Here is a 25,575-nt window from a genome sequence, read left to right as displayed (position 1 = left end):
GGCGGAAGACCGAGGGCTACCTGGGTCAAAACCCACTGCGTAAGGTGGGCTTCTTGCACTGGGCTGAGGATCTGGAGCGATTCGGCCCCGCCGAATGGGTCTGTGTACCCTGAATACGGTGGTAGAGGGTGGTGGTCGGAATACCGAATTCGCGACTGATCTTACGCAATGACTGGGCACCTTGTTTGTATATCGCAATCGCATCTTGTAGATCTTGTTCAGTATACCGCATCTTGAACTAACAGAGCTGTATTCAAAAAATGAGCTTATTTGACCAAAGATTGACCGAGTTGTGGTAAGTTGAAGTTGAAGTGGTTACAAAAGCGGTGTGGTCTGCCAAGTGTTCCAAAAGTGGGGTGTTCCAAAAGGGGGGGGTTCGACTTATGTAGAGGGGGTGTTGAGAGAAAGGAAGGTGCTACGTTAAGCGGAGCCAGCGCGACACCGTTAAACCGCAGATTAGCTGCGAAAGAACTTCAGATTTGCTGCTACTCTCCATGTTGATATAATAAAATTAGAAGGAACGGTGCCGGTTCTTGGCTCTGGGCGTCGGAAGGGCCTTCAACACCCATGGTACTTTCCCTATCCCGTTCAGGAGCAGTAGGTGGTTCCTAGAGCCATGCGAGAAACCCGGACGTTGCTGCTATCGAGGCAAAAGGAGGCCGAAGTTGACTAGAGTTCGCTTTTCTGTGGAGTTGCAAGGAGTAATGTAGTGTCGGCCCTCGGCGGAGTTACTATAGGTTCATTTGTCGATCTACGGGCTGGGGCGTTGCGAGGAGCCGGGACGCCTTTCTGTCCTTTGTGATGTACTCAGACGGAAGAAATGGGACATATTTCTAAACACAACATTGATTCCAAGTCCCTCGTGTCATGACCTTCAGAACCCTTGCCCGTGAGGCCAGAAGCGCGCGGGCCACCGAAGATGACACGGACTCTCTAAGTCATGTAGATTTTTTATGAAAGTTATTGGATCCAGTAAAAACACCATCTCCGGAATACAAAATCCGACCTCGCTCGACTGACGCTCATTGATTAACTCATCGGCCCAACCTCCTGGTCGTCCAGGTCCTCTTGTGAATCTCTTAGAGATCGTTTTCGCTTCCCCGCCCCGGTACCATTGGTAGGCTCAGAAGTCAACTCGAACTCTGTTGGGTAATTCATGGTTTTTGGAATGGGCGTCTCAATTCTAGGGTTAGTTCCAAGGGCAAACAGGTCATCGGGTTCGGGTCTAAGGATATATTGTTCCAGAAGCACATCTGAAATCTCCTTCCAATCCAACGGAATGGCGTTGGTATCATTGGTGTCAAATTTCAGGCCCAAGCCCTGCCCACTACCTGAAACCCCGGACTCTCGGGAGCCGCGCAGCGAGGCAATCAAACAAGAGAGGAACCGTACGTTGATAAAGCGTCTTTCAGCCAATTGTGGCAGTTGCGGAACATCAGGTGCTTTTGATGAGACAACGTTTTGGAAAGCTTCCCTTATGGCTTCTGCTTCCCAGCTACCATCCCTACTCAAGTCGGACTGGCAAGAAGAGCAGAGCTCCGGGACTTGGTCGTCGCTCCGGTAGGCCAGCTCCAGGTTCCAAACGCCCTGGGGGTGATCCGGTTGCCACGAATCTAGTTTCCCATTAAAGCGGATGGTATGGTAGATCTCACCGCTCTCGACCGCGTCCTGGATAATACCACCCAACTCATTTTGACTTGGCGTGACTAGTTTCTCGGCGATATTCCAGGCCAGGTACACGCAGAGCGATGGTGAAGTCTGTTCAGGTTGTCCAGACCTAGAAGGTGCGTCATCGTGAACCAAAATGGCACCTGAACCCGATACCCGCATTGGCCCACCCAGGCATAGAAATTGGGTCGGTGGTGACATGCTCGGGGGCTGAACTTCGGAGCGGGACGAGGTGAACCTAGAGGGTAGACCGTTACCCAGGCCCCCGGGTTCATCCTGGAGGCCGACGAGGTCGGCATAGGATGTTACTTCCCCGACCGTGGAGGCACAGGACCGATAGCACCATTTGAAATCCTCTCCACCACAATCCGGCTCCGGCCAGGCCCATCGAAAGCGGCGGCACAGTCTGAAGATGCAGGCCATCAAGTTCTCCTCATGATCAACCAGGCTCCTAAGTTTCTTGATTGTGTGCACGACCAGCTTTCCGGTCTCCAGGTAACCGGCGCCGGTCCATTGCAATGTCGGGGCGTGGCTTTGGACTTCCTTCGGCAGGAAGTCCGCAACGAAGATGTCGAGGGCCCCTTTTGACATTGATACAACGCACAATTCACGTACTTGGTCCCAGGAAGGCGAAAGGTAATACAGGACAACGTAGGCGGTGTACAGCGTTGTATCTTCGGCCCCGAAGTTGATCTGGCTAAGCTGGCGTCTATGACCGGTCCATGCCGTTTCGAGACCGGCGAGGTCTTGGGGCGTCAACGCAACGGGATCAGCATCAGGAGAATAGAATTGGTCGAGAATCTTCCTGACAAACGGCGCTCTGAAGTCTTCGCGGATGGAGTTTGTCAACCTTTGGACGTTAGCTTCAGTGATGACGAGAGCCCGAAATCTAGACTCCAGCCACGCGGTACTGCGGACGGCCCCAACATCACTGTCAAGCCTCTTGAAAGCTGCCTGTGCGTCAGCGGCGTCATACGAGAACGCTCTTGCTTTATCACCGGCAACTCTGTCAGGATGACTGCGGCCGGACGAGAAAATATCGGTGTCCGCGAAGACGGTGCTAACGTCGGTGTCTGGGCTCGCGAGGATACGCAGCTCGGTAATGACAGTTGTCCGGTATATGTCACGGGCCCAATCGGACATGTAATCTACAATGAGAAGCAGTCGAAGCGCATCATCCCTGTTAGTAATTGAGCCAGCCCAGACCTGGGCAATGTTCTGTGAAACCGTTAGTTCGATACATCGCATTGTTCAAGTTGCATGCTGAAGCACACCTACAGTGGTGATATTTGAGGCACTAGAGCTCAACAAACTCGGGGCTTCAGCCTCGCTTTGGTATGCCAGGGAAAGCCTCCAGTCCTCACCCCTACTTGTAAAGAACCAAACAAGAGGACCCGAAATCCACTTGGATCTGTCTCTTGTCGCGCTGCGCAGGCTCCGCTGGGTATTGAGGTAGGTAAAAATGGGGAATGCCGTCTGTAATCTAATCGAATGCCAGTCATCTGGGGAATTGCCAGCCTTTGCTTCCACAACGAGGAATGGAAACAGCAGGGGCTGGCCAAGGGTCGTATCGTGCGGCTGTTTAGGCAGGAGATCTTCAAGAAAGTCTCCGTTGGGGAGCTTCTTTTCGAGCAATCTCTCAATGTTCCTTGTCTGCCGGAGACCATAGACGCGGTCTGGCCTTTGCTCCTGAGGCAGCCGTTTCGCCAGCTCGGGAGGATGGGCCACCCAATCTTCAGCTCTGTCTATAAACAGACGATCTAAACCTGCCCGTTCATCCCTGTAGTGAGGAACTGTGAGATTAATCTGCACATCATGTGGAGGATAATAGGTACCCAGGGAGCAACGTACTCGTCGTCAAGCAGGCGCGTTACAGGCGCACAACGGCAGACTTCACGCTTTTCCTGCCTTAGCCGCAGATTGTTGATACCCCAGGCGCTGTCTCCTGATGCTTCGATCTCGGATCGCCAAACACGGTTGCGGCAACTCGTGCTAAGTAATTACAGGGCACATTAGCGGCTGTATTACAACAAACGTTATCCCAAGGCACCTTTCGAGGTTCTCAATGTGCCTCTGCTCTGCCTTGGGAGAGAGGCAGTAACACCTCACCAGGCAAGCTCAGAACTTAACCGGCCGAAAACGAGAGGCTCGCAGGCCAGTCTCCAGGTTGCTTCGTTCCTGGCCACAAGGTCCTTTGCTTTTTCGACAAGCTGCCTGGACCGACGCATGGTGTCGACTTGCCATGCCGGAGTAGTTTTAATACTGTCGCCTGTTGAGTTAACACGATAGGTGTCATACGTGAAGCTTTTCAACTTCTCGATCGCTTCGAATACACTTCTGTGGCCGGCCGGCCATTGGTCACGCCGACATTCCTCCGCAAACACGATGTTGCATTCCTTCCGAACCTTCTCGAATGCGGGTCGATGCTGCGGCTTCACTCCCATGGCTGGAGAAACAAACAATGAAAATATCGACCGAGTTGAACAGTATCGTGCCTGGGCACCAAGGCGTTGGGCAATGGGGCAGCTAGGCGACAGATGCAATTATTAGGCCTCCATCTCGCCTAAGCCGCCTCCAAAACCCCGCACGCATTCAGCCCGCTGAGCGCTTAAGGGGGTTGCCAGCCTCGTCAGGCTGCAGGCTCTCCGGCGGCTCATGGGAGCGAATGAGGCCACCGTCTTCTCACGTGAAATTCATCCTTGCCGGCCGGCGCCTAACTGGCCTTGAGCGAGTGTGGAAGGTAGCGGTGGGCTAGTTCCTCCGTGGCTCCTACACCTCAGATCTTAATAATGGAAACGGTACCGAATAATCAGTAGAAAGAAGATATAAAAAAAAACAAAAAAAAACATGAGAAGGAAAACAGGAAAAAAAAGACATGAAAACATGAATCAAGTGGCGGCCAACTCCGCATCCAAACAACCCGAGATAATGGTCCCGGCTGATAATGCCGGTCACGGCCCAGTTCAATCTCCACTTCTTCATGAGTGTCTGAGTCGCGGCTACCATTTTTTGTTCATAATTGTTAGTTAACTAATTACGTTAGTCTGGCCCCGCCATTTTCCTGAGCACGCATCTCGCGGATCCCAGGTTCAAACTTCAACAATTCACCATGGCGTCAAATGCGTCAAACCCGCCACCAGAGGTATCTCCATCGACTGTACCCATGTCTGTATCGACTTCATCTGCACCTACTATGGCCGCCTCGATAAATTTGATACAACCCGACGGTCCCCTAACTTTCCAATTCACGAACGTACAAGATCTCTTCGACGTCATCAACCGGACGAGTGGGGATTTCCTTGCCGTCACAAGTATGCTAATACCCATTTATTCTTCTAAAATTCGTAGACTAATTATTAGACAGACGTCTATCCTCATCATTTCATCCAAGTCCGACATGAGCGAGAGAAACGGCGGCGTAAAATCCGTTTTCGCCGCTACGATAGCTCTTCCGGGATCCTGACCATCAAGCTCCCAACCGCTTTACACGAGGCCCTTCATATGGGGATATATATGCGGTATTGTGCCCAGCTTGTCCGAAAGGAAATGTCTGAAAGTTGGAAAGATATTGGGTCAACCACATTTCGAGACGTACAAGGCTATCCTGGCGGAGAAGGCGATTCAACAGGGGATCCATGGCCGGAATGTACTGCACCCAGCAGTTGGCCAACACTCGTCGTTGACTCTGGACATTCCGAGCTGTTAGACGATCTTCGCAAAGATATGCGGTGGTGGTTTGAGGCCTCAAACCACGAGGTCAAGATAGTCCTTCTGGCGAAATTTGACCACCAACAAGACCACGTTATTCTGGAGAAATGGGAGGAAGAAATCACAGCTCCACCAGGACCGATCACACGGAACCGGGCTAGTGTACAGCAGCAGAATAGCATTCTCCAGCTAGTAAAACGACAGACAATCACCATCACCCGCGATGAGACGACGAATCCAGTATCGTATAACGTTAATGGGGCATTGGTACTAGGATTCCGGCTTCTTTTTCTTCGCGATCCTGGCCCGGGGGAGGGGGATTTCATACTTGACATTGAGGCCCTGCAGCGCTATGCAAACGTGGTCTGGGCTCAGTTGCCAATATCGGATTAGTTAATTGAACAAAAGTCAGTCTTGATGACCAACAGTGAAATGGAAATCCCATGCGTGAAAGGTGGGTGAGTGGGAGATACTAATTGAAGTCTGAGAAGCAGAAAGCACCGGTCACTAGATATGTCGGAGAGTAATTACATGAAAGGTTGGTAAAGGAGTTGGGTACTGGAAATATGGCGTTGAACCGCCGGATCGCCCCCATGTTCCGCAGGCAGGTCGCCAGCCTCGATCTCACAAGCAAATGGGAAACGAAGCGGTGTCCCGCTCGGTGACGCATACCATCACGCTGACGAGCAGCAAGGCGGCTAGCTCGTTGGTCACCGACATCCCGCCGAACGGCATCGCCCACGCAATCGATGGTCGAGGACGCGTCACAGCGGGGCGGGATGCTCAGCGTTGCTAAACGTGGCAGTGCTAGTGTCGCGGAACGATGATGAGCCGTTCTCTGGGAACGGTTTATTCCAATACACGACGGACTGGGTGTCCGAGATGCCGGGGCAACGGAAGAAGATCCCGACGGAGTCGGGTTATTTTTCCAAGCGCGGGAAAAGGACTGGGGGGTATGGCCGGCTCGGACTGTGATATTATGGATGGGGGGAGCTGGCGGGGGCGTGTAAGGGGGGAGGTGGGCGGTGTCACGTATTGGAAAGCGGTGAAAGCGACGCGTAAGACGTGGGGGTGATATGGTTGGCGATAGGAATGGGAATGGGAGTAGTGGTCATTTGTATGGTGTTGGCTTGTTTTAGTAATGTTACAGTGAGCATCAGTCCGATGCTCCGTCTTCCGCAACGCACAGCTTTATCTTGCCGTATGCCGAGTGCTAAGCCAACTCTTTCGCGATCCATGGATCGTTGACCAGCTCCTGCGGCAGCGCTCGGTCTTCTGGAGCCCACTGCAACATGTTCACCATCAGGTCGAGGAACATTGTTTTGTCTGTACCCTCGAGATTTGTCTCCAACTTCTCCAGAGATGTCCGTGGGTACGGGTCAATCCCCGCTTTCCAGTTTCCTTCGCAGCAGGAGTGTTAATAGAAAACCGTTATTGAGCGTATTTTATCCCAGAAATGACTTACCAGCCCCAGTGAAGAACTTCCACTTCAATCTCCCCCGATTGATCAACTCGAGCCCAGGCGGCCCTAACAGAGCAATCATCTCCGCAAGATGGGCGCGGCCGCGGTAGGTTCCCACTTCAGGGTCAGTTCCGCTGAAGAGACGCCCGCCTTCGAAGAGATCCCAAACCTGACATACCGTCAGCACCAATAATTATCCAAACCAAAGATCACAAAAGCCTACCAGGCACCCAACGTTCCAGATGTCAATCTGAGAGTGCCATGGCACCCCGAGAATGACCTCTGGGCACCGGTATCGGTCCGGCTGAACATCGTCATGGTGGACACTGTCTCCAAACACTGCAGCCCCAAAGTCACATAATACCGGGGCGCCTACACCTTTGGGCTGATCGACTTGCCGGGAAAGGTAGATGAATCTCCCGTCGACCTCCTTCCGTGGGCTTGGGTTGGTTAACTCAGCTTGTTCGAAATCTTCCAGGCATGATTCTTCCTCGAAGCCGAACATAATGTTGTCGGGTTTGATGTCTAAATATCAGGGTTGTTAGTCCTTACTGCTCGGCCATCTACTACATCTAGGCGAACAAGACCCACCAGTGTGAATAATTTTACACTCATTATGTAGATAATCCAAAGCCTGAAACACCCGCAACAACACGATCGCCAACACCGGACTCGGCAGTCTTCCAATCGGGTTGCGGGTTAGGAAAGTTCGGACGCTTTCCCATAAGGGCGGATGCACAAGACACTCATGCTGGCCGTCCGGACCGTCGAGCTGGAAAACATCCAGTAAGGATCGGATGGCGGCTCGGCCGGGATGGTGCCGTGGGCCGGTATCGATGCGCTGGTAAACGTTCCGTTCGTGGTGTACTAGATTGCCTAACGCTGCGGAACGGATGGAAACTTTTATTGCGACGTGGTTATGTTTACTTGTTGTTTTGTCAGTCTACATCAATACTGACGTGAATCATGGATGAGCCGGGTCCGGGATAACGCACTCGAGGTCCCGAGCAAGCCAGACAGTTGATGTGACACCGTAACCCAGCTTTCCCACGACTTGATACCGGGAATTTAAAACTTCCCCGATGCGGACAGGGTAGAAGCGCTCGGGGAGGTAATCCGGCAGTGTCTCTTCCTCGAGTTTGTAATCTGACGGAATGGCCTGGTAGCCGTGACTGGGAAAGGATTTTGGCGCCAATCGAGTTCGTGGATAGAAGCGCGAGGCCCATCGGAGGAGTGAACTCATTTTTCAACGGGTGAGTGAAGGTCACAAGACGCTGAATTGGGTACGTATTTGGACCAAGATGATGGTGTGCCTGTCGTTTCCAAGTTTCAAGGTGAGCGCCGCTCCTTCCCAGTTTCCACCGACCAATCAACTGACTATAGCCACTCCGTGGGTGTGAAATGGTAATATCGCACTTTCCCCCGAAAAGATGCAATAGATAATTATCAAATCCCAAGACCCAAATTTCAACACTAACAGCTAACTCTTCCACCATTTCCCAACGCCATTTAGCTTTCCCCTACTATTTCTTCGCCTCCCCTTCGCCCCCCTTCAACCTCTTCACAACCCTCGCCGGATTCCCAACAACAACCACATCCGCTTCCACATCCTTCGTCACCACACTCCCGGCACCAACCGTCACGCCCCTCCCAATCGTCACACCAGGCAGCACCGTGACATTCCCGCCCAGCCAGCAGTCTTCGCCAATGGTAATTGGTTTCCCGCTCTCGGGCCCGCGCATGCCGTTGCGCAGCTGGGAATCGGTCGGGTGCGTGCCTGAGTAGAAACTGCAGTTGGGACCGACGAGTGTGCGCGCGCCGATGGTGATGGGCATGGTGTCGATGAAGGTGCAGTTGGAGTTGATGTAGACGCCGGGGCCGAATCTAGGGGTGAGAAGAATGGTCAGTTAGGTGCCCGGCTCATAGGGAATTGGGGAGACATAATTACTTGACCTGGGTGCCGTAGTCGAATTTGACCGGACCGTCAATCCAGGGGTATTGGTCAAAGATGGCTTCTTCTTCGGGAGCGTTGGGAGCGGGTAGCGGGGTTTTGTCGTTGAAGATACTGGGTGTCCGGGTTAGACGAAGTTTAATTTGAGTCAAAACGACTCAGTTAAAACCGTTGAACCTAGATGCAGAAAAAGTGAGAAAGGTAAGGTATTAATTACTTACTCTTTCATCAACTCAACAAGTTTCCGTCTCGGCGCACCGGCGGCATCCTGCACGCTGTATGCACCGCATGCGACTTTGCAGCGGAAGCGATCCGCGGTCAAGTCTGGGACAAAAGCATAGTATAAATCTCCCGCGGCCATACGGCGCCTGTTTTCGATGGGGTCGATGGTATTCGGGTCCATCGTTTAACTGTTTCTGTTCGGTGTAATTTGGGAGGTATAAAGAGCCGTTGGGCTTTGAACCACCAGTTGTCACTTTCGAGTTGACAGTTTCTTTAACTCGGTTCTAATCTCCGAAAATGGCAACGCGGGGTCGGAAGTTCGGAACGGGTTCATCTCCGCTTCCGGCTTGGACTGGAAGTATTTCCGGGCAACTGAGGTGTCGTGAGTGTCGACATTCCGGGAACCAATTTTGCTTCATATTTCGTTACTTTAGTACAACGCGTCGGTCGTAGTTTCCGAAAACTTGTTTTCTATACTAGGCAATTGATAATTCAAGCGAGAAACATGGAACTCTTCGCGTCTGGACACGGCAGCAAATCAAAAACAACAACGCAGCCCAAAACCCGGGAGACAGAGGGTAAAAGTGAGAGAAAACGGCTAGACGCGTGAAATCTTGACTTCGAATCAATTGCCCGATTCATCTACCGAGATGCCGTTTTCGAAGCTGGCGATTCGCGGGCCTTGAAACCGGCTACGCAAGCAACCCGGCCCTGAGAAATCGTGGACACGGACAACCCGTGAGGTTCTTTGACCACAACATCCTGTTTCTTCCCCAATTCGGTATGCACTTGCCTCGCTCCTCGTCGCGACTGAAAAAGGTTTTCGTGAGTTGTCTCAGTTTCCGATGGAACCGACTGCGCTTGAGGCTTATGAAGTCAATGTTCAACGCCACGCAACAGCTCCCGACCGAATGAGCGTCCGCGAGAGTGAGACAATTCAGCCCATTTAATACATTCCCAACGGTTTCCTGATAACGTTACTTCGCAATTCATATGCTCCGAGCCACCAACCTACACTCCCGAAGTCCCAATGTTTACCCGATATGTCGAATTCGGAGGAGGAAACAGAATGCTGCAAGGGATTGGGCCAAGGAACGAGTTTGTTGTGCCAAGACTCGGATGGAGTCGCACGACATAGCCACAACCAGCTTGCGTGGACAAACCAGTCTGCCCCAGGGGAAGCCTAGAGTTGTCGGGACTCGTTGCAAGTGATTCGTTTGGGTTCTCAGTACATTTGTTTGGGGAATCGCAGGACGTTTGTTTCGCGGTTTGACAAACGGGAGACCTTAACTCAATCTGTCTGGCGTATTTTCGTGCTACTCTACTGTACGAGTAGAAGGAATACGCGATGGGAACTTTCGTAGGTTGGTTCAAGTCGATCGTAATTTCCAACTTCGTCCTTTTCGTGGTGTAGGCAAACGGTGCCGTTTCCCGGTGCACCAATGTTGGTAATGCCAAGCCCAAACTGCACCTCGCTGGTGTTGAAACGGCTCATCGGCAAATGCAAGTCGGCTTTTCCTTTCCATGCATTCTTCTATGGCTTGGCGAGGCATATCCCGGGGTCCCAGGCCCCTTCCGCTTCCTTTTTCCTAGCTCTCTGACGTTAGCATAAGCGTGGCTCCCTTGGCAGGGAAAGTTTAATTTCGGGCCTTGTCCTTTGTAGTTCCCCGTTTTTTTCCTCTCTTGCGCTGCTTCGATTGGGATCGGGAGGGATGCCTTGTCATGTAAGCTTGGGGCGCAGATTCGTGCATTCCTTTTCCCTTTCCAGGAGATGACAATAATGCCGACTCTTATTGGGCCAGAGACCCAGAATCCTCCGCAAAGTTCGTGTTCTCTGCGGCTTCTGTCTCCCGGCCTTTAGGATAAAGGCGAAGCGGACCGATCCCATGCAGGTTGTACCATGGTATGTGATCCGTGGAAGCCGGGCCTGTGGGGTCATTTCGATCCTCCAGTCACTGTTGACATCCCACGCACTCGGTCAAGAAACGTGACTTGGGTGCAGATCGATTTGGCGATACCACCTCAGCCCCTTCGCGACAACTTGACAACCAAACTCGCGCCCGGTCATAGTGACGCGGCTTCTCGGCAGCGTTGCTGCAGTGCTGCAGCTTGCGCCTGCCTGCGTTGGACCCCCCTCTACTGCAGACTGCAGAGGCTTCTTCCACTGAGCCCCTGCGACTTAAGCCCAACGTGCCCGTTTTCTTCCTGTTGACCCCTGGTTTTCCCTCCTCGCCTCGACGTCGTCATGCAAGGCGGTGCATCTTAAGAGCCGAATTAGCACGGCCTGGGCCGTCCCCGTCGGACTCTCCGCTCCGGGTCCGACTCCGACGGGCTGGGATGTCCAATGGGGGTTCATGTAATACGTTTTGAGGGGAAACACAGAGATTGTATATTAGTCCCGAGGAGCGCGTCAATGGACCGATCTTCTGCTCATCCACACCATCACTTCCTTGCTCAACCGTGTAGTAGTTTGCAACTTCGCACAGTTTAACACCATCAACATGAAGTCCTCCTTTCTCCCTGCCCTCGCGGCCATCACCCCGGCCCTTGCCGGCTTCGACACCTGGGCCCCTGCTGGGCCCTATGAGGGTAATTGACCTCCACCAACTAGTAGTTGACGAGCCCTACGATCCAACATCAAGCTAACTCACTTCCCAGTTCGCGGCCCCTGCCCCATGCTCAACACCCTCACGAACCACGGCTTCCTCCCCCACGATGGCCGCAACATCTCCCGCGAGGTGACCGAGAACGCGCTGTTCGACGCCCTCAACATCAACAAGACCCTCGGCAGCTTCCTGTTCGACTTTGCCATCACCACCAACCCGATCGAGAACGCCACCACCTTCTCGCTCAACGATCTCGGCAACCACGGCGTGCTCGAGCACGATGCCAGTCTGAGGTAAGCCCACCCCTCTCGATTCAACCAACTATACCATAGAAGAATCTAACAATCGCCCAGCCGCTCGGACGCCTACTTCGGCAACACCATCAACTTCAACCAGAGCATCTTCGACGAGACCCGCTCCTACTGGGTCGGCGACACCATCAACATCCAGATGGCCGCCAACGCCCGCCTGGCCCGGTTCAAGACCTCTATGGCCACCAACCCTGACTTCTCCATGTCCGAGCTCGGCCGCAACTTTGGCTTTGGCGAGTCGGCTGCCTACATCGTCGTGATTGGTGACAAGGAGACGGGTACCGTGCCGAAGGCTTGGGTTGAGTGGGTTTTCCGTAGGTTTTCTTTTTCTTTCACTCGCTTCTACTATGGTATTATCACATCTGGGGGGAAATGATGAGCTAACTCCGTCGCAGAGCACGAGCAGCTGCCTCTCCACCTGGGCTGGAAGCGCCCCGCGGGGCTCTTCCAGGAGGATGACTTGGGTCGGTGGATGGACGAGCTTGAGCGTGTCACCAACGCCACTGAGAGCGGTGAAGGCTGCCCGGTTGCTAAGCAGGCGAGGCGTGGTGCCCGCCCTCCTAGGTCCCACTTTGGGTTTTAAGGGGGGGTTCTCGGGGATCTAAGATGAGGTGTTGAAGGTCTCGGCCTGATGCAACCTATCGGTTTACGAGACATGTTCTTTTCGAGGGGGCGATTATTTTATTATTGTTTATGACTTTTTAGACACCTGGTACAGTACGTGTTAGAATCGACTGCAGCTCGAGAATAACATTATATTACTGGATATTTTACGAACCCTGATGTCACTGTTTTCCGATAACGGCTTGTCTAGCATATTTCTTTACAGTCGTGTAGTACATTCTCAGCTGCGTTGGTGTTACCCAACATGCCGTACATCGTATAGGTAGGTGAGACGCGCAACTCGTAGATGCGCATATGCACGGGAATAACGCGTCCAATTCGGCCCGGCAGGCAACCGTTTGGCCCGTTTTGATCGGAGAGACGGATTGAAGCGAAGGTCCGAAGCATGGGGGGCAACCCATCCTCCAATACCACGTTGTATATTGCGGCTGACCACAGTTTCCGGGCCTTCCGAGACTCAACACAACCTCTACTCGGACCCGGGTGCAATCCAATGGTTTTCCACCGCTGGGAACTCCTATTGTGTCACTATGATGGGGTTCATTGCTTATTTTGACTCCCTACATCTCTTTTTCTGATTAAGGTATGTGTCACCCTACAATTCCAAAAGACCAAAAGGTCCAAACCTCACTAAATATGGCCCCATACACGGATAAATTTAACTCTATTACGTGCTCCTGACCCTAACCCCAAACCTGAACATCCCAACGTCATTAGCTGGACGAATGGCTCAAGGTAATTAGGGCAACCTCCTCCAGTTCGGTAAATTACGCGGAAGTCGTTATTTGTCTTGTTCTCGGCTATTCTTCCCCGTTTCCTCCTACGCCCTACAGCCAGTCTTTGTCTCGCTTCTCCCCTCGTCATATACCCCATATCAACTAGCTATGTACCGAGCTACCCCTATCCAAATGTTCATCTCCTGGCCTTAAACGCCCAAAACGCCCTCATTTCTCATCCAATCTCCAATATATTGCTCAGCCATCCTTCTCAGCCCAAAATAGCTTCACTCTAGCTCGACAAAATCACCCCCAACTCATCGATCATCCAACCCCAGTCAGGGTAAAACCACCCTCTATCCTGCCAACCTGTTCCATTTCTTACTTTTCTCCCTCTTACCCGCTGTACTCTATTTCTGGTTCTCTTGTCCCTTTTCTTCCCGCCCCTCTTGCTCTTATTCCTCTTCTCTTACTCTTGTACTTGCCAAACTCGCCCAAACACAGCCCCATCACGGAACCTTACGCACCACTCTGCAACCTCCACACTCCCGTCGCCGCTGTCGCTGCCGCTGCCACAATCGTAGTCGTTTTTCCCGCCGTATCCCATACATGGCGTCGCCTCCGGTTTGGCCGCCGGTGTGATTCCAGCTTCGGTCCCAATCTTGGGTCTGGTCCCAATCTTGGGTCTGGTTCCAACCATGGGTTTGGGCTATCGGACTTTGAGCCTGCGTCTCGGACTGGAGCTGATGAGTGTTGAGCTGGAGCCCATTAAGCCGGCGGCTATCAGGCTGGGGCGTAATTGAATGGGTGTTATTATTGTATTGCATCTGTAAAACCCTCGCACTCTGCACCTCACAAAATATCTCACACGCCACGCGTAACAGCCCTTCCACCTCGCCCCGGAGCGAGTGATGTGTCTCTTGTAACCCTGTGATAGCCTGCTGCAAGACGGAAAGATGCTGCTGAGCGTGGTAATGGTGTTGTTTGTCGGCGAGGTACCGCGCCAGGGTGTCGAGGTCATGGTTGGTTAGAGGCCATTGGGGTTCGTCTTGAGGGTGTGCTGACTTGGGGGTGATCGGGGTTGTTGGTGGGGGGTTGAATTCGATGTCAGAGATGTCGAGGTCGTGGTCGGGTGGGCCGTAGTAGGGTTCAGTCATGGTGAGGGCTTGTTTGGCTTGTTTATGGCGTGGCTGGTGGTGTCGCTGTCGTTGGTCTTGATGTTTCTGAGGCGATGGGCTGAAGGCCTCGCTAGGCTTGGGGCGATGGTGTTTTCCAGGCGAGTGTAGTGACCCCCGGCTATCATGTTGTGATCTTTGTGTGGTCTGCTTTCTTGTAGTGGTGTAATAATTATTGAGCCTGGGCGTCTTGTTCTCGATGTGCCCTTTCTTCCCAGTCCATCTTCCGCACCTGTTTTTTATCTTGATCGCCTTTGGTAGGACGTGGCCCCCGATGAGCTTGATGAGCCGCATGAGTCTCGTTCCTCGGCTCGGGCGAGCTCGTCGGTATCACGTCCTCGTGGCTGTCATACTTGTTCTGACGCCCACCTCGTTCTTTGGCATTGAGATTTTTCATGCTATCTTTTACCTCCTTATCGCGACCACTGACACGAAAAGTCTCTCGGGGCGCTTCTTCCTTGTCCTGGGCCTGCCGGCCTCTAGATCAGCGAGCCACGCTGCCGATGCACGACAAACTGTTGTGATTCACCGACTCTAGGTATGCATCACCGTGTTCAACGGCACGCGGAATTTCAAAAGTGTTCAAGGATCCTTGGTCATCTCCCAAAAGACCGGTTTAATTAAGGTGGGAATGACATTCCTTGTTCACGGCCACATGTTCACACCACATGGCCATTACCCGCACGGGACGGCTCCAATGACGAAGTGTAGTGACAAAAGGCTTGAAAGAACACATCAAGCCGATCATTCTGCCATCAATAGCGTTTCCATGGCCAGCATCACTGATCCAGACCCATGTTCTGTAATTAAATTTTTATCAATTACCGACAACAGGAAATCCCACCTTGGGAGAAGCTAGCAAAACATGTGCGACGATCAATATTATTATTTCGAAAGACGCGGTTGCATCGCGTCCCAGGGCGTGGAGGCGATCCCACAGATAGGATCTATAAGATACGGCTCTCTGGCACGCCAGAGAGCTATACACACCGAGCTGAAGCAATACGATCACCTTTGCAACCCTCAATTAGCAGTGCAGCGTTTCTGACAAAGTGCATATCAACCAATAGACTCTTGGCTGCATATAGAGACTACGGTTAATGAGATTCCGTTTTATCTTACCAAACGTAACGGGCATCCTAGAGTTGTCGACGTGTATGGAATAGGTGTAGTCGATATTCTCGGGGATATTTGTTCCAGTCAGCGGCTTAGTGGTATGGGCTCCGAGATTTGGCATCCTGGCGGCCAAGGAGGGAAATGGTGTCCGGTGTGCGTAGGGGATATTCGGGGTTGTTGGTACGTTTTTCGGTATGAAAAACCTACCATTGAGCAGTTCGAGTACCCCGATTCCTTCTGGTTGAGAAGACTTCTGGATACCTTGATACACTGGAGGAGGTTGCCGAGGCCCCTAGCGTAGAGTATGAGCTCGGCATTGCACCGAAAGAACTGATGGAGAAAATTCTGAAACTACAGGAGCTCGGGCATGGGCGCCGAAAAGTGCCGGAAGTGTTGTACGAGTCGTTACTCTAAGCGATTTCAATGGCACATATAGTTGCTTGTGTGTCGATCTTATGTTGTTCTTTTTACAACGTCGATTTACCTGCGTGCCGAGATTAGAAGTAATCTGACGAAAATCGACAGCCAGGGATTAGCTCTATTTCTACATCCTGAATATGCATAACGGCACAGGGTGAAAGTACCTAACTAATCAGTTTGACTGTTCATCACTCCTAAAGAAGCAAGAGGCCTCTTGAAACCTAGCTACTGAAGGCCTTCCGTATTTTTTTGGAGGAGTTCAAACTAATTCTTTTCACCCCGCGAACGTCTGGCTGATCAAAAATGTTCGACTTTTCCGAGATGTGGCTAGTGCTGCGATGGCGTAGACATTGTTGGTAATTATTGATCGGCAAGGTGCCCGTAATTACGTGGAAATGCCCAATTGGCTCTACCTGACGTCTCTTCGCATCAACTTGATATACCCCAAATGCAGACCTGCGAGGTTCCAGGAATTTCTATTCATTGCTTCCCTTCCATTTTCTTACTTTTAAGCTGGGAATCGATGTAGTCCCGATCAATCTCGTAGGGACACTCTCAACATGCAGTGCATGCCCATTTTCAAAAAATGGAAATCACAACTCCACCGCAAATCCAAACCACCGCCCAACAATTCGTCCCACTACATCTACTCAACAACACCACTATTAGCACCAAACACAACCCGCATGATCAGCCTCCTCCCCCATCTCGACTCCACCACCCCAATAACCTGCTCCGTCTTCACCTATGACCTCTCCGCCCCAACCACCGGAGAAACGCACATCTACTCAGCCCTCTCCTACGTCTGGGGAACCGGCCAAAGGTCCCACTCCATCACCCTCAACAACTACGCCTTTCCCGTGACAGAAAACCTCCACTCCGCCCTCTGGCACCTCCGCGACCGACAGCTGGAGCGGGTGCTTTGGGTCGACGCCATCTGTATCAACCAGGAGGACAATAAAGAAAAAGAGAAGCAGATTCCGCTTATGCGCACCATTTATGCGCAGGCGGGGCGGGTTATGGTTTGGTTAGGGGCGCCATTGGAGAATGAGTGCGGTGACGAGGCGTTGCGGAAACTAAGGACTCTGGCGCAGATAAAGGCGAATGATCCTGGGGTGGGTCCGACGGTGCAGGAACTTGCGCAGGAGTACCGTGGTGGATGTGAGACGGTGTTGAAGAGGGATTGGTTTCGGAGGATGTGGATTCTCCAAGAAGTGGGCGTTGCGCGGTCTGTAGTTGTGATGTGTGGATCAGTCCAGATTGATGGGCAAGCGTTCTGTGAGGGGGTCGCTGAACTGGGGCTTGAAGTTGACTTGCAGACGGTTGTCAACCCCGTCGTGCAGCTCATCCGCGATGCACTCTATCGGCCGAAATACGAGCCCGGTTCGCGGGGTGTCTTCTCCATGGGCGAGCTGCTGGATATGTATCGCTCATGCAGGGCTACTCTCCAGCATGACAAGATATATGCGTTGCTGGGTCTGAGCGCCGAGGGTCTCGATGCTCCTGCCTTGCAACCGGAATACACCGTGCCGTGGCATGAGGTTTTTCGACGGGCTACTGTGCATACTTTTGGATCGTTATGCACGGTGCAGACATGGCCGGACAGGCATACGGCAGTCATCACGGGGAAGTGTCTGTTCTTAGGACTAGTCACGAGGGTTGACCGAGAAAATCATGCAGACGGTCAAGTGCATATTTGGGTCAACTGCACTGTGGTCGGGGAATCACTGGGGTACGGCGAACGTGGATGGAATTGGGCATTCCGGCCCTTCTCCGAGTCCGTCCAGGAGGGTGACGTTATCTGCCATCTGCAGGGTGCGGCAAAGCCAAGCATCGTTCGACTGTGCCAGGATCATTTTACGACTATCAAAACCACGGCCCCATCCGTGCCAAGTGGAAGGCCCTCTGATGCGTTGGAGCAGCATTTCTGCCATATCGCTCTCACATTTACCATCCCCCCGGGGACTTCGACTAGCTGGGCTGGGTTGGAAGAATCGACAGAGCTGCTTGATGTGGCGCCAGAATACCAGGAGGAACCTGAGAAGAAGCAGAAGAGATTGGACGGCATATCGGCTCTTTTAGAAGATCGTTTTGTTCACTCCTTCCAATACAGCGGCAGCAAGTCGGTAGATTCGAGACGCCTCGTTGAGCAATGCGGACCTGAAATCCTCATCTCCGAACAAGTGGTACGGGCCGTCGCCGGATGCCTCTCAGAGGAGAAACCCGTCGAAGTCATGCAATTTCTTTTTCAGAAACGCGGAGACAAGCTTCCCATAACGAATGAAGTGGTTCAAGCAGCGGCGGCAAACTATCAATTCGGGTACAGAGTCCTGCAGCTGCTCTTCGAAAAGCGAGGGGAACGCCTCCCGGTCTCGGAACAAGTGGTGGCGGCTGCGGCAGGAAATCAGGAAAAGGCATACGATATCGTGAAGCTTCTATTTGAGCAACGGGGGCGAGAACTTGTCATCTCGGAAGAAGTAGCCGTGGCGGCCGCAGACAACTATTGGCATGGCCATCGATTAATGCGCTTTCTCTTTGAACAGCGAGGGGAGAACCTCCCAGTCACTGAGCGCGTGGTCAAGACGGCGGCAGCAAACACTCGATGCGGATACGAAACCATGAAGGTTCTCTTCCAGCACCGAGAGAGCCTGCACGTATCAGAGGAGGTGCTCGTGGAAGCAGCGAGAAACCCCCGGCATGGCTACGACATCATGCGGCTTCTTTTCGAGCGAGACGAGGACTTGGCCGTGTCGGAAAATGTGCTCAAGGCCGCGGCGGGGAATCAAGTAAATGGATATGAGGTTATGCTCCTGCTGTTTGAGAAGCGAGGGAAGGATTTGACAATTTCTGAGGAGGTCATCAAGGCAGCGCAGGATAATTCTTTGTATGCAGGCGAGTTCATGCAACTTTTTGAAGCTCAAGGGTTGCTGAAGGGGAGTGTTTGAGGCCCGAAAGGGGCTTTTTATGTGCGTCATAGGTAGGGTGGATCTAGGCTCTTGCCAAACCTTTGGAAACATTAGCCAGATGTAGAGTTTTCCTTGCATTTACCAGAACCACTATTTAACCTCCACTAACCATAGCTCCTTTAAACCGTCGAAGTTTGAACACAGCCCTTTATATGTAATGTTCAAAAGGTGCCCCGGAACTTTTGATGCTGTTTGACCCGGCCAGTCGGATATATGTCATACATGTCCACAAACAAAGCTTACTGGAGCCGTGGGCTTTCAAGATGGCAAATACCTCCTACAACATCATCAAATCCTTGTGCTTCTCCAGAATCCCCCTCACAGCCTCCACAAACCGATCCAACTCCTCCTCCGGCGTCCCGAGAATCAAGCACAAAAACCCCCGTCTCGTAGTCCAAAACCCCGCCTCAATAAACTCAAACCAGAACAAATCCTTCAAATCCCCCCTCTCCTGCGCCCTCACATCCTCTCCACACCTCACCTCCTCCAACCCCCCTTCCGTAAAATGCAATCCAATCAACGACCCCCTCCCCGTAAAACTCAATCTCGACCCCTTCGCAACCGCCACCAACCTCTCCCTAAACCTCTCCGCCCGCTCATTGAACTCCCGACACACCTCCGGCGTATACACCTCCTCCAACACCACCCTCCCCACCGTCACCACCAGCGTGTTATTATTAAACGTCCCCGAATGCGCCAACCCCCCTTCCACCCGCGGATCAAACACCCTCATAATCTCCTCTTTCCCACCAAACGCCCCGATCGCTAACCCCCCGCCTAAATACTTGCCCAACGTCACCATATCCGGGTCTAGCCCCAACTCTGTCCCAAGCCCACCCGGCGCCAACCGGCTGGTCATAACCTCGTCCAAGATAAACACCGCGCCCTTCTCCCTCGCAGCCTCCCGCACCCCCATCAAAAACTCCCTCGTCCCAGGAATCCCGCCCCCCGCGCCCTGGACGGCTTCCACCAAAACCGCAGCCACCCCAGCCGTCCGTTCAATCACCTCCCTTGCTAAGGCGAGATCGTTATACCGCGGCACAACCACAAAATCCTTTCTGTCTACCGTATTCGCCGCCGGTTCCCCATTCCCAAAAGCCAACACCGCACCATGGTACCCGCCACTGAAAACAACCACCTTTCTCCACCGAGGCCCGCCAGCACCGCTACTGCCGTGGCGTGTGTTCATGTAGTGCCGGGCGCCGGCGAGGGCGTGAAGATTGGCTTCGGTGCCGGAGTTGGTGAGACGCACACGGTCGAGGTGGAAGCGGGTGCAGAGGGTGGCGGCGTAGGTTTGTTCGTGGGGGGTGGTGGCGCCTAGGGAGATGCCGGGGCCTTCGCCTTGTTCTGGGGAGAGGGTGTTCTGGATGGTGCGCCGGATGGTTGGGTGGGAGTGCCCGAGGAGACCGGCGGAGAATTCGCCGACTAGGTCGAGGTATCTAGACTGGGTTAGTACCTAACCATCTGGAAGAGGGAAAGGATAAAACAGAAGAACATACCTGTGCCCGTCAACATCCCAAACATACGAGTCGATGCCCTTCTTCATGGTCAGCGGGAAAGGCGAGGTGTGCAGGATGCTGCGGGTGTTGCCGCCGGGGAGCGAGCCGAGAGCGACAGTGTGTTGCTGTTGAGAGAGCGGGTTGTTGGCGGTGAAGCGGGCTTCGGCGGCCTGGCGGGCTGCGAGGCCTGCTTCGGTTGAGGGTGATGGCATTTTGGTCACTTGGTGTAGGGTCGGTCACGGAGGGGAATTGTGGAGGTATTTTGGTATTTTGTGTTGTTATGTTTTAGGTTGAGAACTACAGTTGAGAGCTCTAAGTGATTCCCTGAAATCCGGCTGGCAAGACTGGGTTTAAGTAGACCCGGAGGTTTACCCCTCATGTAACCCTCATGGAAAGAGCTTCCCGGACCCGGTGCTCGGCCCGGGCCTCGGCCCCACTTGCCGGAATCGTCACGCCGATGTCGTGACAAGGAATCCAAGTATTTCGTGGTACCTATCTCATACACATCTTGTTTCTGAAGTAGAGGCCGGTATCGGACCTAGTTCGGGTAGGAGCGGTAATTCGTGGTTTGCTACTCGAGAATATTTGACAACAAAGGTCTGTGGTTCGAACCAAGTGAATAGCTATGGTACATGTACATTAGTACATGATAAGAGCCTGGATGAGGTACTCGTGTCTAGCCGGCTAGAGCACTGTTAGCTCACTCATTGTGAGCAGCGGGATGAATCCGAGGAATGCGATATTCCCTGCGACTAACACACAGTGGGACATCATATGACCAGCACATAATTACTAAGTCGTAACTAGAAAATGTGGAGTTGAACGACTTATTGTTATCTCTTGAACATAAACACTAGCTCCGTGCTATCGTAATCGTGTTATCGTAGTGTCATGAATGCGGCAACCGACGAAGGCGGCTAGGCTTCCTGTGGTATGCCCAAACAGCTTCCATCTCACATTCCCTGTCCTCGCCCAGTCCAAATCCCAAACGTAACAAACTATTTCCAAAACAAAAGTCCACCCAAGAAGTGATCAAATCCCTACTCTCAATCTCGCCCTTCATCACGCCCAAACGCCAATATCCACCCCAACATCTCCCCCTCATCCCCCGTTACTCCCCCTGCTATTGCCCCCCCCTCACGAACCCCCAACCCCTCCCCCTCCTCCTCATCAACATCCTCCACAATCACCTCCTCCCCAACCTCTTCCCCGCCATCCCCCACCTTTCTCCCCCTCAAACACACACCCACACCACCCACACCACCCACCGAAGAAGCAGTACTACTACTACTGCCACTACTCGCAGTACTAGACCGCCTCATCAAATGATGCCGCGACAGCGGTAACCCCGACTCACGACGTCCATTCCCGGCGATGTTGGTGTGGGCGCCGCTGGGGCCGGTGCGGACTATTATTGGGAGGGTGTTGGTTGTTTGGACGGTGTGGCTGGTGCTGGGGGTTGTGGTGGTGCTGTTGTTGTTGTTGTTGTTGGAGAGGGGGTGGGTGGTGTTGGAGATGGAGACGGAGAGGGTGCGGTTGGAGTTACGGCGGTGGCTGAGGGCGCGTTGGACCATTTTGATGGTTTTTTTGGGAGTGTTGCTTTAAGCTGGGTTAAGTGATTGTGGTTGTTGGTTGCGGTTGGTTCTTGGACTAGTTAAGGCGGCTGAGTTGATGTTATGTTGTTGTTATTGAGTAAACTCAAAGAACAGGGTGATAGCGGGGAACTTGGAAAATAAGTGAGTGATCATGAAGCCGAGGAAGCCAGTTCCGTTGTGGTGTGTTGATTTCTAAAGTGAATGAATGGAAGACACCAACAAGCTGTCAAAGGAAGGAATGTGCCCAACAAATCAGACGAAGGAAAGATTGCTTCTCCTCTCACTCCCAAGACACTCACAAAAAGGCCAAAAGAGCCCTCAACCGCGGGAAGCAGTCGTGTAAGTAGTACCCGAGACACCCTTGTTTCTGACCCCCCACGCCCAGAAAATGCGCGTTCCCCAGACTTTTGTCAAGTTCCCCGGGACCATGGCCGACACAGTCGGTCGTCAGTGATAGATTGTCTGCTGGGCGTGGGCTGTTTGATCGGCTTGCTGGGTCGGACCTGGGTCTGGTTTGCCTCGGGTTGACTGATCCGGATGGCTTAGTTGTGTGTAATGTGCGTAATAGGCTAATGGGCAGTGTGTGTTGTCGATGGGGAGTGGGTATTCGGCTGTGCCGTTGCCGTCTTGTCCCGGTGGCCTGGTCGGCCGCGCGGGGCCGGGCTGGTGTGAGACGGCCGGGGTTACGTAGCCGGACACGCCTGCTCTGCTGCTTTAATCTGCTAGACTTGTCGAAGATATTGTGAATTTGAGGAATAATTCGAGAACTACTAATCCACAGAGTTGACTACCTTAACCCATTAGTACCTATGATGCATCTCTGCATTGAAACCAAATTCCAAAACTTGTACGCAGAGCTAAACGCCGAACCTCTCAATCTTCATCCGAACCCAAAGCGGCGCAGCAGGTGGCCTCCCGACCACCCCCCGACCTCGCCTCCGACACCAATCCCCAGCCAAGAGCCAAGATGAAGCATTTGCAAACACTCCCATGCCACTGCGTACTAAGCCAGCTTCTAAATTCCCCGAGAAGCGTAGATTCGTAGAATCGAAAAGAATTCCAATCCTACGTAATAACAATAAACAAACGCCCGTTCCAGATACCTACCATAATCAACACAGCCCCAGCCCACTTAATTTGTCCCTAAACCCATTGTAGGGTTTGTCGTGCTGTGCTTCAACGTCATCCGAACATTCAGTCGGGACCAAAGTCGCCAAACCCGTCAGGTCAGCAGAACAGGCCGGTCTAACGGGCCAGGTCAGTCAGCATCAGAAACACACATATTTTTGATCACCCGCATGAGTTCACGAGCCCGAAACTCTGGATCGTCGGCCTTTTATTGTTACTAATCACTCGCGACCCCCACGCCGAGTCTCGTGGAAGTGTCTAGCAGCTTTCCAAGGAGGCAACCTCCATCTGCACACTGCTGTTCAGGAGGGAGGTTGTTCTGGAATGAAGGAATGGTTGTGTCCTCTGTCTAATATCCAAGTGTCATACTCGTCACATGTCTATACACTGTACATTTTAGCTTTTTGCAATCATCATCCATCGCCTGCCAAAAGCGAGGCTGTATCATACACCTACCACCACATCGTACACTCCAGCGGGAACACCCATTCGCGGTGCATTAACCACCGCCCTCAACCCAACATCTCCACCGAGACGACACCCCGCTAACCCAAACCCCCATCAGGACGACACCCTACCCCAACATCTCCTTCGTATGAACAATATGTTTACTAATCACATACGAAACCTGCCTCAACCTCACCCTCAACCTCCACTCATACTCCGGTAAACTCCCAATCTCCCTCAAAAACGGTCCCCAATTCCCAAGCGCCACACCGCCCAAAAACGACTCAATCGCCTCCACCACGCGGCGCGTATCATGATCGTAAAACAGCCCCGACGTGCGCATCTCCGCTAACAAATCAAACACCGCGTCCGGGTTGCCGTGTCGGTTCCACATGATGCGTGCTAACATGTTGTAGAACGGCGTGCTCACGCCGAGGACGTAGCTGGCTGGGCCGAGGGCTTTCACGCGCGGGAGGATTTGCATGGCGAGCGGGGAGGAGCGGGCGAAGCGCGTGTCGAAGTGTCTGAGCGCGGTTAGGAGGTAGGCGGGGTAGAGCGGGCCGTAGATGTTGAGGGGGAGTTTGTCTTCCCGCGGGGGCGGGGGTGGTGGTGGTTCGGTGTTTGGGGTCGGCTGGGAAGAGTCCTTCGCTGGTCGGCCGCGGCCGCGCTTGGGCTTCTCTGCTGCCGCTGCCGCCGCCGCCGACGCTTCGTGGGCAGCCATACCCGCCAACCGTGACTTCTCGCGCGCTCGGGGGCGTCCCTTGCCGCGCTTGGCCGTTTCCGCGGCAGCTTCCTCGTCGAGTCCGAGTTTGTGGACAAGGGGAAAGACTTCCTCCTCCAGCACATCCCACAGCTCAAAGTCGGATTTGGTCGCGCGGAACTTGGCATCCACCCGTGCGCGCTCTTGGTTGCGGATGGCTTCGTTCTGCACCATCAGTTTGTACCCGGGTTTATGGTCCAATTCTGATTCTTTAACATAATCCGGCCCAATCGCCTGGGCCGCCGCCTTCGCAGCCGCCTGTTTTTGCTCTTTCGAGTCCTCCTTCATGAGACCCAGTGACACGCGAGCCGCTTCACGCAGACTGGGCGGGAACCGTAGGAATGCTCTCTCCCAGTCGGCGGCTGCTGCAGTTTGGGTGAGAGCGTGTTTCGTGCCCAAGGGGTACTTGGTGCGTCGGGTTGAGTCTGTGTAAATATCCGCCGCGTCCTGCAAGATGACGTTGACACTGCTGTGCGGGCGGAGCACCGGTGGACGCTCCGGCCCGCTGGGGAGAGTCAAGGTGGTGTCTTTGCGGGGGGTGAAAACGGAGTCCGTGGAAACAGGTTCGTCGTCCAGGGAGAGAATAGAGGATGATTTGACCCCAGGGAAGGCGAATTCATCCAACGACGGGGTCACATCGGACTTGACACGCTTAGGAGCCCGCTTGACCCGGATTTCCTCAAAGATACGGTCGAACGCCTCCCGTTCCGACGTCGTCATCGTCGAGGTCTCGCCCGAGTCCGCATCTCGTTCGGCGTCGCTTCGCTCGTCGATAGGTTCGTATTCCGGTGGGAAGTGGAACGGGATTTCGGAGGAATCGCGGGGTGTCTTGAGCTGTCTTGGGTAATGGGTTCGAGCCGTGGCGTGGAAGAGAGCGCGGAAAGCTGGGGTCGAGAAGCCCGCCCGTGACGACAGCTGCCGGAGTGTGCGCGTTTGGTATAAGAATGGCATTAGGGTGGTGGACATGGTGACGGGCTTTGCGAGGGGAGCCAATGCACCCCAAGATGTGCCATAAGATGTCCTATGCAAGTTGGAAATTTTTGGTGTTGCTGTTTGAGACCCTCTCGGAAAAATTCCTGAACCCTTCCATGCGATCCACGCCCCACCAACCGCTTCCGTCCACTGGCCCACTTTGAGCCACTGATGGGGATCCACAGTTTTGCCCCGTTACCCCGTGATTCCGCGATTGGGGGTCGCGCTG

At 53.2% G+C, this 25,575-nt stretch overlaps 9 protein-coding genes across 9 annotated transcripts; 3 read left to right on the top strand and 6 right to left on the bottom strand.

Annotated features, from left to right (window-relative positions):
• Positions 1-4,777: 4,777 nt before the first annotated feature.
• C8A04DRAFT_34879 (uncharacterized protein) lies at positions 4,778-5,769 on the top strand (the record flags this gene model as incomplete). Its single annotated transcript, XM_062782975.1, has 2 exons — positions 4,778-4,979; positions 5,033-5,769. 2 exons carry the CDS (start codon positions 4,778-4,780, stop codon positions 5,767-5,769), a joined length of 939 nt encoding a protein of 312 aa, XP_062640069.1.
• Positions 5,770-6,589: 820 nt separating this feature from the next.
• C8A04DRAFT_25623 (Serine/threonine-protein kinase) lies at positions 6,590-8,081 on the bottom strand (the record flags this gene model as incomplete). The annotated part of the gene is made up of 5 exons (XM_062779633.1): positions 6,590-6,777; positions 6,842-7,007; positions 7,062-7,363; positions 7,430-7,764; positions 7,834-8,081. The coding sequence occupies 5 exons, from the start codon at positions 8,079-8,081 to the stop codon at positions 6,590-6,592; spliced, it is 1,239 nt and encodes a 412-aa protein (XP_062640068.1).
• Positions 8,082-8,361: 280 nt separating this feature from the next.
• On the bottom strand, positions 8,362-9,192 carry C8A04DRAFT_25622 (maltose O-acetyltransferase; the record flags this gene model as incomplete). The annotated part of the gene is made up of 3 exons (XM_062779632.1): positions 8,362-8,722; positions 8,787-8,903; positions 9,011-9,192. 3 exons carry the CDS (start codon positions 9,190-9,192, stop codon positions 8,362-8,364), a joined length of 660 nt encoding a protein of 219 aa, XP_062640067.1.
• A 2,320-nt stretch (positions 9,193-11,512) lies between these two features.
• Positions 11,513-12,511, top strand: C8A04DRAFT_9630 (Chloroperoxidase; the record flags this gene model as incomplete). The annotated part of the gene is made up of 4 exons (XM_062785552.1): positions 11,513-11,600; positions 11,670-11,910; positions 11,971-12,242; positions 12,324-12,511. The coding sequence occupies 4 exons, from the start codon at positions 11,513-11,515 to the stop codon at positions 12,509-12,511; spliced, it is 789 nt and encodes a 262-aa protein (XP_062640066.1).
• A 1,266-nt stretch (positions 12,512-13,777) lies between these two features.
• Positions 13,778-14,425, bottom strand: C8A04DRAFT_25620 (uncharacterized protein; the record flags this gene model as incomplete). The annotated part of the gene is made up of 1 exon (XM_062779631.1): positions 13,778-14,425. One exon carries the CDS (start codon positions 14,423-14,425, stop codon positions 13,778-13,780), a length of 648 nt encoding a protein of 215 aa, XP_062640065.1.
• Positions 14,426-16,548: 2,123 nt separating this feature from the next.
• Positions 16,549-18,924, top strand: C8A04DRAFT_9653 (heterokaryon incompatibility protein-domain-containing protein; the record flags this gene model as incomplete). Its single annotated transcript, XM_062785564.1, has 1 exon — positions 16,549-18,924. The coding sequence occupies one exon, from the start codon at positions 16,549-16,551 to the stop codon at positions 18,922-18,924; it is 2,376 nt and encodes a 791-aa protein (XP_062640064.1).
• A 298-nt stretch (positions 18,925-19,222) lies between these two features.
• Positions 19,223-20,656, bottom strand: C8A04DRAFT_9657 (pyridoxal phosphate-dependent transferase; the record flags this gene model as incomplete). Its single annotated transcript, XM_062785567.1, has 2 exons — positions 19,223-20,384; positions 20,445-20,656. The coding sequence occupies 2 exons, from the start codon at positions 20,654-20,656 to the stop codon at positions 19,223-19,225; spliced, it is 1,374 nt and encodes a 457-aa protein (XP_062640063.1).
• An 834-nt stretch (positions 20,657-21,490) lies between these two features.
• On the bottom strand, positions 21,491-22,018 carry C8A04DRAFT_25617 (uncharacterized protein; the record flags this gene model as incomplete). The annotated part of the gene is made up of 1 exon (XM_062779630.1): positions 21,491-22,018. The coding sequence occupies one exon, from the start codon at positions 22,016-22,018 to the stop codon at positions 21,491-21,493; it is 528 nt and encodes a 175-aa protein (XP_062640062.1).
• A 1,723-nt stretch (positions 22,019-23,741) lies between these two features.
• C8A04DRAFT_34873 (uncharacterized protein) lies at positions 23,742-25,340 on the bottom strand (the record flags this gene model as incomplete). The annotated part of the gene is made up of 2 exons (XM_062782974.1): positions 23,742-24,199; positions 24,338-25,340. The coding sequence occupies 2 exons, from the start codon at positions 25,338-25,340 to the stop codon at positions 23,742-23,744; spliced, it is 1,461 nt and encodes a 486-aa protein (XP_062640061.1).
• Between the last annotated feature and the right edge of the window lie 235 nt (positions 25,341-25,575).

The sequence above is a fragment of the Dichotomopilus funicola genome, assembly GCF_033296635.1.
Source record: "Dichotomopilus funicola strain CBS 141.50 unplaced genomic scaffold C8A04scaffold_7, whole genome shotgun sequence".
NCBI classification, from domain to species: Eukaryota; Fungi; Ascomycota; class Sordariomycetes; order Sordariales; family Chaetomiaceae; genus Dichotomopilus; species Dichotomopilus funicola.
This window is presented reverse-complemented; position numbering and strand designations above follow the sequence as displayed.